The 14,383-nt window shown below is 42.4% G+C and overlaps 2 protein-coding genes across 5 annotated transcripts; one reads left to right on the forward strand and one right to left on the reverse strand.

Annotated features, from left to right (window-relative positions):
- Positions 1-604: 604 nt before the first annotated feature.
- Positions 605-9,572, reverse strand: LOC123765463 (uncharacterized). Of its 4 annotated transcripts, XR_011230034.1 has the most exons (8): positions 9,432-9,572; positions 8,994-9,012; positions 7,825-7,992; positions 4,820-7,520; positions 4,426-4,505; positions 2,906-2,926; positions 1,879-1,956; positions 605-1,414 (listed from the first exon to the last, which is right to left on the reverse strand). XR_011230034.1 is itself a non-coding variant. In XM_045754054.2 (4 exons), exons 1-4 carry the CDS (start codon positions 4,516-4,518, stop codon positions 1,181-1,183), a joined length of 423 nt encoding a protein of 140 aa, XP_045610010.2. In that variant the 5' UTR covers positions 4,519-4,533; the 3' UTR covers positions 605-1,180. The 4 variants fall into 4 exon arrangements, 2 of the variants coding, with proteins under 2 accessions (XP_045610010.2, XP_045610009.2); XR_011230033.1 differs by having other exon boundaries at positions 4,426-7,520; XM_045754054.2 differs by lacking the exons at positions 4,820-7,520; positions 7,825-7,992; positions 8,994-9,012; positions 9,432-9,572 and having other exon boundaries at positions 605-1,411; positions 4,426-4,533.
- Positions 9,573-12,950: 3,378 nt separating this feature from the next.
- LOC123765566 (eukaryotic translation initiation factor 3 subunit A-like) lies at positions 12,951-14,153 on the forward strand. The gene has a single exon (XM_045754245.2). It carries the CDS (start codon positions 12,951-12,953, stop codon positions 14,151-14,153), a length of 1,203 nt encoding a protein of 400 aa, XP_045610201.2.
- Positions 14,154-14,383: the final 230 nt, after the last annotated feature.

Genomic DNA, 14,383 nt, shown 5'->3' on the forward strand with positions numbered 1-14,383 from the left:
ATGATTGTATATATATATATATATATATATATATATATATATATATATATATATATATATATATATATATATATATATATATATATATATATGTATATGTGTCTATGTAATATTTACAATTGTGTAACTGCCTTAAAAAAAGGTGTCACTGAGCTCTATGAACTCTGGGGTTCAGTTCCTGAACCCATTATGTGCCTCTAACCCTTTTCCCCCACGGGATGGGTATGGGGTGCATAATAAATTGAATTTGAATTTGTAGCGTGTTCATAGGATGCATATAATGTTAACCCCACATAGGTACGGAGGAATTTTTACATTGAGCGAAAGTTTTCATTTAAAAAAACATCTACACATATTAAGAGCGAAAGTTTTCAATTTAGAAAACATCTACACATATTAGGATTTTAATATTTTCATTTTAACTACTGACGCAACACACCAATTAAAACATGTCAACAAACTAACAAAGAGTCCTATTTAACTCGACAAACCATCAGCAAACACGCCTAATAGAGCCAAGACGCGTGCCCAAACACCTCAACACACACCAAATAAGACCATACAAATATCAATACCAAGCTCCAGGGAATATAAATACAACCTCTTAATTTTGCATTTTATTTAAATGCTCGAACCTTAATATCTAAGTTTTCATAAGTGTCACTTAATAGTGAGAACAATGCAGTCTACCTATCTTCAGGGAGGAGGGAATCACTAAGACTAATATATTAAGTCATAATATTACCTCTTACAGTGGAAATTGTAGCCAGTACTTTTGACTCCTTAAAGTGAACTCGTGGTCAACTATAACAGTTTATTGATTTATTATAAAACAAAGAGTAGCGCCGTCACTCCAGCAGGTGTGTAAGCAGACATATTCAGCCATCACTACAGCAGGTGTGTAAGCCAGACATATTCAGCCATCACTCCAGCAGGTGTGTAGGCAAGACATATTCAGCCATCACTCCAGCAGGTGTGTAAGCCAGACATATTCAGCCATCACTCCAGCAGGTGTGTAAGCAAGACATATTCAGCCATCACTCCAGCAGGTGTGTAGGCAAGACATATTCAGCCATCACTCCAGCAGGTGTGTAAGCAAGACATATTCAGCCATCACTCCAGTAAGTGTCGAAGCCACCACGGTCAACCGCTGCTCTAGCAGGTGCTGAAGCTCCGAAGATCAGCAGTTACTGCAACAGGTGTTGAAGTCACGACCAATAGCCGCTACTCCAGCAGGTGTTGAGGCCACAACTGTCGGCAGCAACTCCAGCAGGTGTTGAAAGCCAGCACGGTCCTCCGTCCTAACACCCGGCGTCGGCGAACTGACTGGCCGACACCGCCCACGGCCCTTATTTAGACTTGTCGGTGTTTCCCTTCTCATTATGGCCGCCTCTGCTTTTCCGGACACCTCCTTCTGAGGAAGATCCACAACATTTAATTAATAATAATGTTCCTCGTCCTTTGTAATCGACAGGTTAAAGATATATTACGTGAGCCTCTTGTTGAGAATCACTATCCCTGACCCTATCGTAAGATGTCTGTATAGCCTGGCCTTATCTTAAGATGTCTGTACACCCTGACCCTATCTTAAGATGTCTGTACAGCCTGGCCTTATCTTAAGATGTCTGTACAGCCTGGCCCTATTGTAAAATGTCTGTACAGCCTGGCCCTATCTTAAGATGTCTGTACACCCTGACCCTATCTAAAGATGTCTGTACAGCCTGACCCTATCTTAAGATGTCTGTACACCCTGACCCTATCTAAAGACGTTATACAATTGCTAAACAACATTCCACATCTGATATCACTGCACGTGGTTAATTCAAAGACTAAAAAAAACAACTTAAACGTATTATGTAACCCTGAGGAAGGACTAACCTGTAGTAGGCTGTTCTTTGGTGTCGGCATTTGGAGTGTCGGGCGCCCCCTTGCCAGTGGCTTTCTTCTTCTTGTCGCCTGAGGAGCAAGAGCAGACGTTAGCTAGCACACAGTCTCGGTGGCAAGGTGTTTGACACAATGAAAGGTGATAACGGGTATATCTGGGGCCGCATAACGGAAATTATACAAGGACGTGAAGGGGCTATGGTGCAGAGTGAAGGGTAAGATGTGCTAGACTCTCTCTCTGGAGCAACTGTTGACATATAACTTCAAGTCTATGATGAACAAACAAATTTGGCAAGTTTTTAGATAGGTGGAAAAGGGAATGATGAAATCTTGGGGTAGGTGAGCTGTTTACCAAGTCTTGGGTTAAGTGGAGTAATTGGCAAGTCCTGGGTCAAGTGGAGTAATTGGCAAGTCCTGGGTCAAGTGGAGTAATTGGCAAGTCCTGGGTCAAGTGGAGTAATTGGCAAGTCCTGGGTCAAGTGGAGTAATTGGCAAGTCCTGGGTCAAGTGGAGTAATTGGCAAGTCCTGGGTCAAGTGGAGTAATTGGCAAGTCCTGGGTCAAGTGGAGTAATTGGCAAGTCCTGGGTCAAGTGGAGTAATTGGCAAGTCCTGGGTCAAGTGGAGTAATTGGCAAGTCCTGGGTCAAGTGGCAAGTCCTGGGTCAAGTGGAGTAATTGGCAAGTCCTGGGTCAAGTGGCAAGTCCTGGGTCAAGTGGAGTAATTGGCAAGTCCTGGGTCAAGTGGCAAGTCCTGGGTCAAGTGGAGTAATTGGCAAGTCCTGGGTCAAGTGGAGTAATTGGCAAGTCCTGGGTCAAGTGGAGTAATTGGCAAGTCCTGGGTCAAGTGGAGTAATTGGCAAGTCCTGGGTCAAGTGGAGTAATTGGCAAGTCCTGGGTCAAGTGGAGTAATTGGCAAGTCCTGGGTCAAGTGGAGTAATGATGTTTCTAGTGCGGGTAGGTAAGGTACATTCGTCACGGGGCAGTGTGGTTATATACATTAGTTGACGCTCTAGTAACTCACTTTTAGGTGGCATGGTGAATTCTGCAAAAGAAAACGGGTGTTAAATTATTCAGTATCGTCATTTAACTCTCATATATGTGTGTGTGTGTGTGTGTGTGTGTGTGTGTGTGTGTGTGTGTGTGTGTGTGTGTGTGTGTGTGTGTGTGTGTGTGTGTGTGTGTGTGTGTGTGTAAATCACGAGGAACTTAAAACACGTGAATGTCGCATTATTCATCAAATATATAAATATATATTAAAATGAATTTCGTATTTTAATAAAAAATAATAAAAAATATAAAGTAAAACAAATGTATATATTATATATCAAAATTATAATACGAAATGAGTAAATTCCAAAATCTTTGAAATGTTTAATTATTTTGCCCCTGAAGACTTGACCCAACCAAACCTGACCTTACAAAAAATATATTTTGTTAATAATACAATGTTTCAGAAAATTAACATTGCCGAGTTACAGAATGACTTAAGACTAACACTCGCAATACAATTTGCAACACAATATTCAACACAATGGGCAACACAATAGGTACACTCGCAACACAATAGGCAATAATAGCAACTCAACTTTGAAACACAACTGGAAACACTAAACACAATTGGAAACACTCGCAACACACCTGGAAACACTCGCAACACTACTGGAAACACTCTTAACACAATTGGAAACACTCGCAACACAATTAGAAACTCTCGCAACACAATTGGAAACACTCGCAACACAATTGGAAACACACGCAACACAACTGGAAGCACTCTCTACACAACTGATAACACTTGCAACACAACTGGAAACACTTGCAACACAACTGGAAACACTCGCAACACAACTGGAAACACTTAACACAATAGGCTACACTCTTAACACAACTGGAAACACTCGCAACACAACTGGAAACACTCGCAACACAACTGGAAACTTGCAACACAACTGGAAACACTCGCAACACAACTGGAAACACTCGCAACACAACTGGAAACACTCGCAACACAACTGGAAACACTCGCAACACAACTGGAAACACTTGCAACACAACTGGAAACACTCGCAACACAACTGGAAACACTTGCAACACAACTGGAAACACTCGCAACACAACTGGAAACACTTGCAACACAACTGGAAACACTCGCAACACAACTGGAAACACTTGCAACACAACTGGAAATACTCGCAACACAACTGGAAACACTTAACACAATAGGCTACACTCTTAACACAACTGGAAACACTCGCAACACAACTGGAAACTTGCAACACAACTGGAAACACTCGCAACACAACTGGAAACACTCGCAACACAAAGAATAAACTCCTGATACTGGACACAGGTAACTGAACACAAGGGTTAATACTGAACACAGGGACAATACTCACTAAAGGTATAAGAATGCAAGATATAATACTCACTAGGGGGATAATTACTATCGAACAAAACGTTCACAATACAAGGGAAGCAACAATGAATGGGGTTCATTCACACAAAAGAACGTTCACAAAACACAGGGTTAAGAGGACTTACATGTGTGGCTGCTGAACGTGAACTGACGACTGGTGAAGAATCAATGGCGCAGCTGTATTTACGTGCCTGCGCGCCTCGCTCTCGAGATGCCATCAGTCGCCACACGCACCCAATTTCCGAGGAATCCGTCAAAATATGTAGAATTAAGGAAGGAACTATATGTTAAATTCACTTAGAAGCACAAATTATAATATTGGAAAACATATTAGAGTGTTATTTATCATCTGCATCCAACATGGAAGAGTTTTAGCATAAATTGGTCGAAATTGTCAACAGTGACTTGCAAGTGCTGTATGGCAACGAGTTTGTTATCAAGAAACCAGCAACGCATTTATACACAACTTTATCAATTTATGGTAAAAACTGGTTTTAAACGAAGGAAAGCGATATTTACAACCCCAAAAATTATTTTCCGAAAAGTAACGGCACCGTTGTGAGCAGCCAGTGAGGTCCTTCCACCTGGCACGGGCCAGATATAAAGTGATGCCAACACCACGTCGCATCACATCCACAACATTCAGTGTCCCAGCCTACGTTATATTGACAAACTATATATTTAACCGCCTACTATATTACATGACAATACGAGAGATTTTATTAATCGATAAATATCCATTATTTATGATATAAAAGTCAGTAGAGACAACAAGTGCGTCGCTCGCGGTTTCCAGCCGCGATGTGGCAACTGTGATCGCGGCCACACCTGAGCGAGGCGTAGATATTCCAGTTGGATCAGGTTATCTGGCCGCCTGGAGGCGCGCGTTCCTCCAGTCATTGGATACTGTAACACCATTATTTTCCTGTATTATGCCTCGAAGATAAGCAGTTTAGTTTGGTTCTCACTGTCAGTTGTACCCTGATGCAGCGAGCGATGACTTTAACTGTGGCAGACAAGGGGTTATTAACCTCTTAGAACCCCTTCAAGCTGACCGTTATCTTTCACCCGCCAAGTGGGGAAAATCTCTTTTATGACGCAATCTAAATATATCCTAAATAACTAAGTCATTACAAAGTGTTTAATTATTCGGGATTTTTACGATTTTTCTATAGTTTAATAATTATGATAATTTTATGCAAGCTAGTAAATCACAGTTAGAACAAGAGTTAAGTTTAGTACGCTAATTATTTGACGTTTATTGATGTTTGAAAGATTTCAGAAGCAACTAACCGCTATCCAGCTTCTCGTATCTTTTCATATCATATATATATATATATATATATATATATATATATATATATATATATATATATATATATATATATATATATATAATGTGTGTGTTTTTGGGTACACATCCCTGGAAAATCCCATTTTGAACCGAAAATTATACTAGCATAACAATACAAACAATAATAATGTAGTAATTACTATGGGCATGTAGCTCAGATTTTTTTTTTAAGATAAAGAATAATGAGACATTGATTATTGATATCTCAATAATCAATTATATTATTGATTATTGACTGAGACATTCAGAATGTTGTTGGGGGTACGAACTGGTAAACTATGATGGGATTTATATAATTATCCAGGAGTACTGAGAGGCACGTAAAAAGCATATTTGTTTCCGAAAACAAATTATATCATTCTCTGCCAGAATGCTTCTCACGTGTGTACCCAAGCAACCCACCAACTTATCAAGAAGGCGCATTCATAGAAAACGTCAACATTCCCGTTAGTAATGTGAGTAAACATTGAGTGGGAACATATCGTCTATGTCCCCTCTGTCAATCCCCCTGAGTATTTTGTTATACGTTCCTATCATATCCCCCTCCCCCTTCTTTTTTCTAGTGTCGTAACACCTGTTCCACCTGTTCTCCCATTGAGTGGGAGAACAGGTGGAATAGAGAGGCTCTTCGATATTTACCTGAGAGTGAAGCAAGCAGGAAGCATCAGGTGATAAGAAACGTACCCAAACGTTTCCGTCCTGCCGCGAGAATCTAACCCCGGGACTTTGCGGTTGGATTTCACTCTTTAATGTGGATGAGAATCCCCCAGTAGCCCAGTGCGCGCCTCTAGCTATTGTTAACGCATTCTGCACCAACTTTAAAAGCTTAAATCTAGATGGTACAAGGAAAGATCGAAGTCTACTACGGGCTCACCATAGCCCGTGCTACTTGGAACTTTTTGTTACGAGTAAATGAAAAACACATAACCGGTTTTAGCCTATCCATGTGTGTGTGTTGGGGGGGGGGAAGGGAGGGGTGGTCGACATGTAGCCTCATCTTCCGTGTCTGTGAGGATTTCTTCTGTATAGTCTCTCATAATAAATTTTGGTCTTACTAATTTAATACAATTTTAAAGTGTCATTAAATTTCTCAAGGTTTACTGCTCGTACGTTAAGCTTCGTTTGAATTACTATGGTATAAAACTGTTGTTATTAAAGAGTTAATAATAGGCTTCCTTTATGTTTATATATTGCATTCAACACAAATTGCAAATATTGGAAATACCACTTAAATATTTTCTCCATTGTTTTCGTATGATTAGTGTAAAAAGCTGCAAAGTTTAATTTATAGTCCAGTATAAAAATTGTTACTTTAATTTATACTATTTATTTTAATGAAGATCTTATGAAATCTTTTGTACTACCATAGTTATACATTGCTTTCAGCATTACATGTCTTAAACAGAACAATTTTTTAGCAAAGTTAGTGTTTCGAAGCCTTAATACAGTACGGTACAGTCAGTAATTACAGTGATTGAAAGCAACGCAATTATGTGTTACTTGACGTTACTGCAGCCTACCATCACGAAGCCCAACATACTTGTTTTAGTAAATAAATAATGATGAATTAAGAAAAATACATTAATTAATACTAGAATTTTATTGACTTATGAAATACCAAAAAAGCCACGATGTCCAACAATCACTCAAGTCGCCACAGTAACCCCTTCCCCCCCAGCAGAGTAAACCACGACCACCTCTCTTGTTTTTATTTCCTTGCGCCAGCAGACTGTGCCGCAGACACGACGCCCTTGCCTGCCCCGGAGGTGTAGGCGGCGCTCATGGCGTTGGCGCCACCGCTGTTCCTCTGGATCCCGCCAGAGCTGAACCCTGACTGGTCCAGGGCGCCGCGGCTCACATTTCCTGCTGCAGAAGTCATGGAAGATGTACAGAATTAGCATTAAGGACCTGCCCGAAACGCTGCGCGTACTAGTGGCTTTACAAGATTGTAAATACTGTACTATGCTATGTATTCTCACAAACCCAATGTACCTTCTAGTATATAAATAAATAAATAAAATGTAGTTTCCAAATAGGTCATGGGAACAGTATGGACTTTCCGAGCACAATAGCCAGTAACACTACACCATTGAATACCAAAAATGTTAAAAAAATAAAAATAGAATCCTAATGAGACTGTGTGTATAAAATAATACACTCATGAACCCACCTGAAAAAGGCTGCCCCCTGGCACCGGCACTCTGCAGTGGAGGCACCACACCCCTGCTGCCAGCATTCTTGTCAGCATACGACATCATTCCGGAGCCCAAGCTACCCTTGCTGATGCCGCCTTTAGTGAAGCCGGCATCGTTCAGGTCGCCAGGCGAAGCAACGTATCCTGGAGGGAAAGACGTTGCATTTGTAATGAATCAATTCAAAAGTTGAGTGCATTAAAGAAAACGTCAGTAGCTGGGGAAATTTTATATGAGTAACTATGATAAATAAAACTTTTGACGCGGGAGGAAATGCATTAAGAAATCTTTTGGAGCAGGTGGAATTATCTTAAATGAGTTACGTAAAGAGCAGGAGGTATTAGAAATACGAGAGAAGTCTTTGAAAAGATGGCTATTCATGTCCTTGTTCTTGGAATAAGTACTTGGGCAGGTGGAAATAGATTTGAAAATTCCCATAAATGTATTATAAAGATACCAAACTTGCTTGGGCCAGAGAGGAATGACTAATGAAGTTGTGAACAAGATCGACTAGTATAATGAGTATATGCAGGTCTTAGTGTAGTGGTAACACCAGTGCCTCTCCGGCAATTTGGTTTGGGTTCGAGTCTTGGCCAGGGAGATTTAACCGTTCGCCAATCTTTAACTTTTCGCCCCTGTTCACCCAGCAGTAATTGGATACCTTGCTGTTAACAGATTGACGGGTCATTATGTGAAGAATTATTCCTCAGTGTACAGGTGTTGGGACATTCCTCAGTGTACAGGTGTTGGGACATTCCTCAGTGTCCAGGTGTTGGGACATTTCTCAGTGTACAGGTGTTGGGACATTCCACAGTGTACAGGTGTTGGGACATTCCTCAGTGTACAGGTGTTGGGACATTCCACAGTGTACAGGTGTTGGGACATTCCACAGTGTACAGGTGTTGTGACATTCCACAGTGTACAGGTGTTGGGACATTCCACAGTGTACAGGTGTTGGGACATTCCACAGTGTACAGGTGTTGGGACATTCCACAGTGTACAGGTGTTGGGACATTCCACAGTGTACAGGTGTTGGGACACTCCACAGTGTACAGGTGTTGGGACATTCCACAGTGTACAGGTGTTGGGACATTCCACAGTGTACAGGTGTTGGGACACTCCACAATGAACAAGGCAGATGACTTACCTTTCGGCATGGTGAGAACCTGTAACAAGAAAGACAATGGTATTAGCTACAATTTGTAAATTGTCTCGTATAAACAAATATTATTCTTGAATTTATGTTTATAAAATATATCATATTCTTGGGGACATTAATATTAAAAAAAGAAAAATTATCTAGAATACAATTCAATGGCAATTTCACTACCACAATCGTCTTCATTTTAATGTTTCTTAAAGTCGGAGACAGCAAGCCTGTTTGCCCCATTACCCTCCCTTAATTTGGTCTATGTTAACGACTCACCTTACCCAGATCGCCCTGCCAGGGAATCGAACTCCCGTTCAGTTGATTGTGAGTCAACCGCATTACAAGTCAGCAATTTACTGTCCCGTGACCTGATTAACAAATGAGCGTCGATCTAAGCATTACATCAAGTATATAGTTGTCTTAAAGTGTACTCACCTCGTGGGTGTCCTAAGTGTCTCTCGGCTGTATCTCGGCTGTGCAGCACCTGTTCACCGCGCTCCCTCAGGTAACTTGTGCTTAAGTCTGATCTCTGGAGTTGGTGCTAAAATATATATACCCCAAGCCTCACGTGCCTAGCCTCATGGATGCCGAATGTTGATACCTAAATATTTATATATATCCTAATGCACATTACACATAACTAAAAAATATAAACCGCAGTTTTGAATTTAGGAGTCTGAATAGCCTATTTATTTATTTTTATATTTTTGTAATTATAATTTCGCATTTCATGAATGCCCGACGATACAGCCGCGAGACATCGGTTCTGATAACACTAAACGCTGCTCCTATAAACTTTTAATAAATTACAACAAATATCTCGAGAGGAAAATAGTCATTGACAAGGAAAAAAATTAAATTTTTGGTGGTGAATGATAAGTTTAGTAGCGGCGCGGGTCGTGTTGTGAGGAAGGAGCTGGCTGGCCATCGCGTCCAGGACAGGTACCCACAGGGACCCGTCATGCCCTCCGTGTCCCGTCTGCCCGCCTCTCATAATGCTGCATTATGCTGTGTTATACTGGTAATGCTGCATTATATGATATACTGGTAATGCTGCATTATACTGGTTATGCTGTGTTATACTGTTAATGTTTCATTATGCTGTGTTATACTGGTAATGCTTCATTATGCTGTGCCATACTGGTAATGCTGCATTATGCTGTGTTATACTGGTAATGCTGCATTATGCTGTGTTATACTGGTAATGCTGCATTATGCTGTGTTATACTGGTAATGCTGTGCCATACCGGTAATGCTGCATTATGCTGTGCCATACTGGTAATGCTGCATTATGCTGTGTTATACTGGTAATGCTGCATTATGCTGTGCTATACTGGTAATGCTGCATTATGCTGTGCCATACTGGTAATGCTGCATTATGCTGTGTTATATTGGTAATGCTTCATTATGCTGTGTTATACTGGTAATGCTGCATTATGCTGTGTTATACTGGTAATGCTGCATTATGCTGTGTTATACTGGTAATGCTGCATTATGCTGTGTTATACTGGTAATGCTGCATTATGCTGTTATACTGGTAATGCTGCATTATGCTGTTATACTGGTAATGCTGCATTATGCTGTGCCATACTGGTAATGCTGTGCCATACTGGTAATGCTGCATGATGCTGTGTTATGCTGGTAATGCTTCATTATGCTGTGTTATACTGGTAATGCTGCATTATGCTGTGCCATACTGGTAATGCTGCATTATGCTGTGCCATACTGGTAATGCTGCATTATGCTGTGCTATACTGGTAATGCTTCATTATGCTGTGTTATACTGGTAATGCTGCATTATGCTGTTATACTGGTAATGCTGCATTATGCTGTGTTATACTGGTAATGCTGTGCTATACTGGTAATGCTGCATGATGCTGTGTTATGCTGGTAATGCTTCATTATGCTGTGTTATACTGGTAATGCTGCATTATGCTGTGCCATACTGGTAATGCTGCATTATGCTGTGCCATACTGGTAATGCTGCATTATGCTGTGTTATACTGGTAATGCTTCATTATGCTGTGTTATACTGGTAATGTTGTTATACTGGAAATGCTGCATTATGCTGTGATATACTGGTAATGCTGCATTATGCTGTGTTATACTGGTAATGCTGCATTATGCTGTGATATACTGGTAATGCTGCATTATGCCGTGTTATACTGGTAATGCTGCATTATGCTGTGATATACTGGTAATGCTGCATTATGCTGTGATATAATGGTAATGCTGCATTATGCTGTGTTATACTGGTAATGCTGTGATATACTGGTAATGCTGCATTATGCTGTGATATACTGGTAATGCTGCATTATGCTGTGATATACTGGTAATGCTGCATTATGCTGTGATATACTGGTAATGCTGCATTATGCTGTGCTATACTGTTAATGCTGCATTATGCTGTGATATACTAGTAATGCTGCATTATGCTGTGATATACTAGTAATGCTGCATTATGCTGAGCTATACTGTTAATGCTGCATTATGCTGTGCTATACTGTTAATGCTGCATTATGCTGTGATATACTAGTAATGCTGCATTATGCTGTGATATATTAGTAATGCTGCATTATGCTGTGCTATACTAGTAATGCTGCATTATGCTGTGCTATACTAGTAATGCTGCATTATGCTGTGATATATTAGTAATGCTGCATTATGCTGTGCTATACTAGTAATGCTGCATTATGCTGTGATATACTAGTAATGCTGCATTATGCTGTGCTATACTAGTAATGCTGCATTATGCTGTGATATATTAGTAATGCTGCATTATGCTGTGCTATACTAATAATGCTGCATTATGCTCTTATATACTGGTAATGCTGCATTATGCTGTGCTATGCTAATAATGCTGCATTATGCACTGCTATATTAGTAATGCATTATGCTGTGCTATACTAGTTATGCTGTGCTATACTAGTTATGCTGTGCTATACTGATAATGATGTGTTATGCTGTGCTATTCTGATAATGTGTTATGCTGTGCTGTACTGATAATGCTGCATTATGCTGTGCTATACTGATAATGATGTGTTAGGCTGTGCTATACTCTGCCGACAGTGGTTTATCAAGGATAATCATTAAAGGCTTCGATGCCTTATTTTTCATCATGCTGTGCAATGTTGGAGGTGTTGGTGGTGCGGGCCGGGCGCGGTCCACGCCCACCCGTCCTGTACAGGATCGGTCCGGTGGCACCATTCGTATACGAACTGCGTATAACCCTCATCTGACGCAGTATTGTATATTTTTGTCGAAGGATATATATGTATGGACGGGAGGGTTTTTCTCCCTTAAACGCAAAGGAAGATGTTTTTGATAACACGGAATTATTTTTATGCCTGTTAGGAATAAGCTGGAAATATATTTCCCGTTTATGTTATCGAGAATAGGGATGGTGGTACTGGGGGTCTCTGTACAACCAGGACCTCTCATATGATGCAGGGTACAACCAGGACCTCTCGTATGATGCAGGGTACAACCAGGACCCCTCAAATGATGCAAGGTACAACCAGGATCTCTCATATGATGCAGGGTACAACCAGGATCTCTCATATGATGCAGGGTACAACCAGGATCTCTCATATGATGCAGGGTACAACCAGGACCTCTCGTATGATGCAGGGTACAACCAGGACCCCTCATATGATGCAGGGTACAACCAGGACCTCTCGTATGATGCAGGGTACAACCAGGATCCCTCACATGATGCAGGGTACAACCAGGACCCCTCATATGATGCAGGGTACAACCAGGACCCCCTCGCATGATGCAGGGTACAACCAGGACCTCTCACATGATGCAGGGTACAACCAGGACCTCACATGATGCAGGGTACAACCAGGACCCCTCACATGATGCAGGGTACAACCAGGACCTCTCACATGATGCAGGGTACAACCAGGACCCCCTCACATGATGCAGGGTACAACCAGGACCTCTCACATGATGCAGGGTACAACCAGGATCCCTCACATGATGCAGGGTACAACCAGGATCCCTCACATGATGCAGGGTACAACCAGGACCCCTCACATGATGCAGGGTACAACCAGGACCTCTCACGTGATGCAGGGTACAACCAGGACCTCTCACATGATGCAGGGTACAACCAGGACCTCTCACATGATGCAGGGTACAACCAGGACCTCTCACATGATGCAGGGTACAACCAGGACCTCTCACATGATGCAGGGTACAACCAGGACCCCCTCACATGATGCAGGGTACAACCAGGACCTCTCACATGATGCAGGGTACAACCAGGATCCCTCACATGATGCAGGGTACAACCAGGATCCCTCACATGATGCAGGGTACAACCAGGACCCCTCACATGATGCAGGGTACAACCAGGACCTCTCACATGATGCAGGGTACAACCAGGACCTCTCACATGATGCAGGGTACAACCAGGACCTCTCACATGATGCAGGGTACAACCAGGACCCCTCACATGATGCAGGGTACAACCAGGACCCCTCACATGATGCAGGGTACAACCAGGACCCCTCACATGATGCAGGGTACAACCAGGATCCCTCACATGATGCAGGGTACAACCAGGACCCCTCACATGATGCAGGGTACAACCAGGACCTCTCACATGATGCAGGGTACAACCAGGACCTCTCACATGATGCAGGGTACAACCAGGACCCCTCACATGATGCAGGGTACAACCAGGACCTCTCACATGATGCAGGGTACAACCAGGACCCCTCACATGATGCAGGGTACAACCAGGATCCCTCACATGATGCAGGGTACAACCAGGACCCCTCACATGATGCAGGGTACAACCAGGACCTCTCACATGATGCAGGGTACAACCAGGACCTCTCACATGATGCAGGGTACAACCAGGACCTCTCACATGATGCAGGGTACAACCAGGACCTCTCACATGATGCAGGGTACAACCAGGACCCCTCACATGATGCAGGGTACAACCAGGACCCCTCACATGATGCAGGGTACAACCAGGACCCCTCACATGATGCAGGGTACAACCAGGATCCCTCACATGATGCAGGGTACAACCAGGACCCCTCACATGATGCAGGGTACAACCAGGACCCCTCACATGATGCAGGGTACAACCAGGACCCCTCACATGATGCAGGGTACAACCAGGACCCCCTCGCATGATGCAGGGTACAACCAGGACCCCTCACATGATGCAGGGTACAACCAGGACCCCTCACATGATGCAGGGTACAACCAGGACCCCCTCGCATGATGCAGGGTACAACCAGGACCCCTCACATGATGCAGGGTACAACCAGGATCCCTCACATGATGCAGGGTACAACCAGGACCTCTCACATGATGCAGGGTACAACCAGGACCCCTCACATGATGCAGGGTACAACCAGGAC

This window comes from Procambarus clarkii, chromosome 30 (genome assembly GCF_040958095.1).
Source record: "Procambarus clarkii isolate CNS0578487 chromosome 30, FALCON_Pclarkii_2.0, whole genome shotgun sequence".
Taxonomy (NCBI): domain Eukaryota; kingdom Metazoa; phylum Arthropoda; class Malacostraca; order Decapoda; family Cambaridae; genus Procambarus; species Procambarus clarkii.

Excerpts from the sequence above, each read along its gene's own strand:
- LOC123765463 (XM_045754053.2), bottom strand. The coding sequence starts at position 4,518 with ATGGCATCTCGAGAGCGAGGCGCGCAGGCACGTAAATACAGCTGCGCC. Across the intron at positions 2,927-4,425 it reads CACGTTCAGCAGCCACACAT|AATTCACCATGCCACCTAAA; the intron begins GTAAGTCCTCTT and ends TTTCTTTTGCAG. Across the intron at positions 1,957-2,905 it reads ATTCACCATGCCACCTAAAA|GCGACAAGAAGAAGAAAGCC; the intron begins GTGAGTTACTAG and ends CTTGCTCCTCAG.
- LOC123765566 (XM_045754245.2), top strand. The coding sequence starts at position 12,951 with ATGCAGGGTACAACCAGGATCCCTCACATGATGCAGGGTACAACCAGG.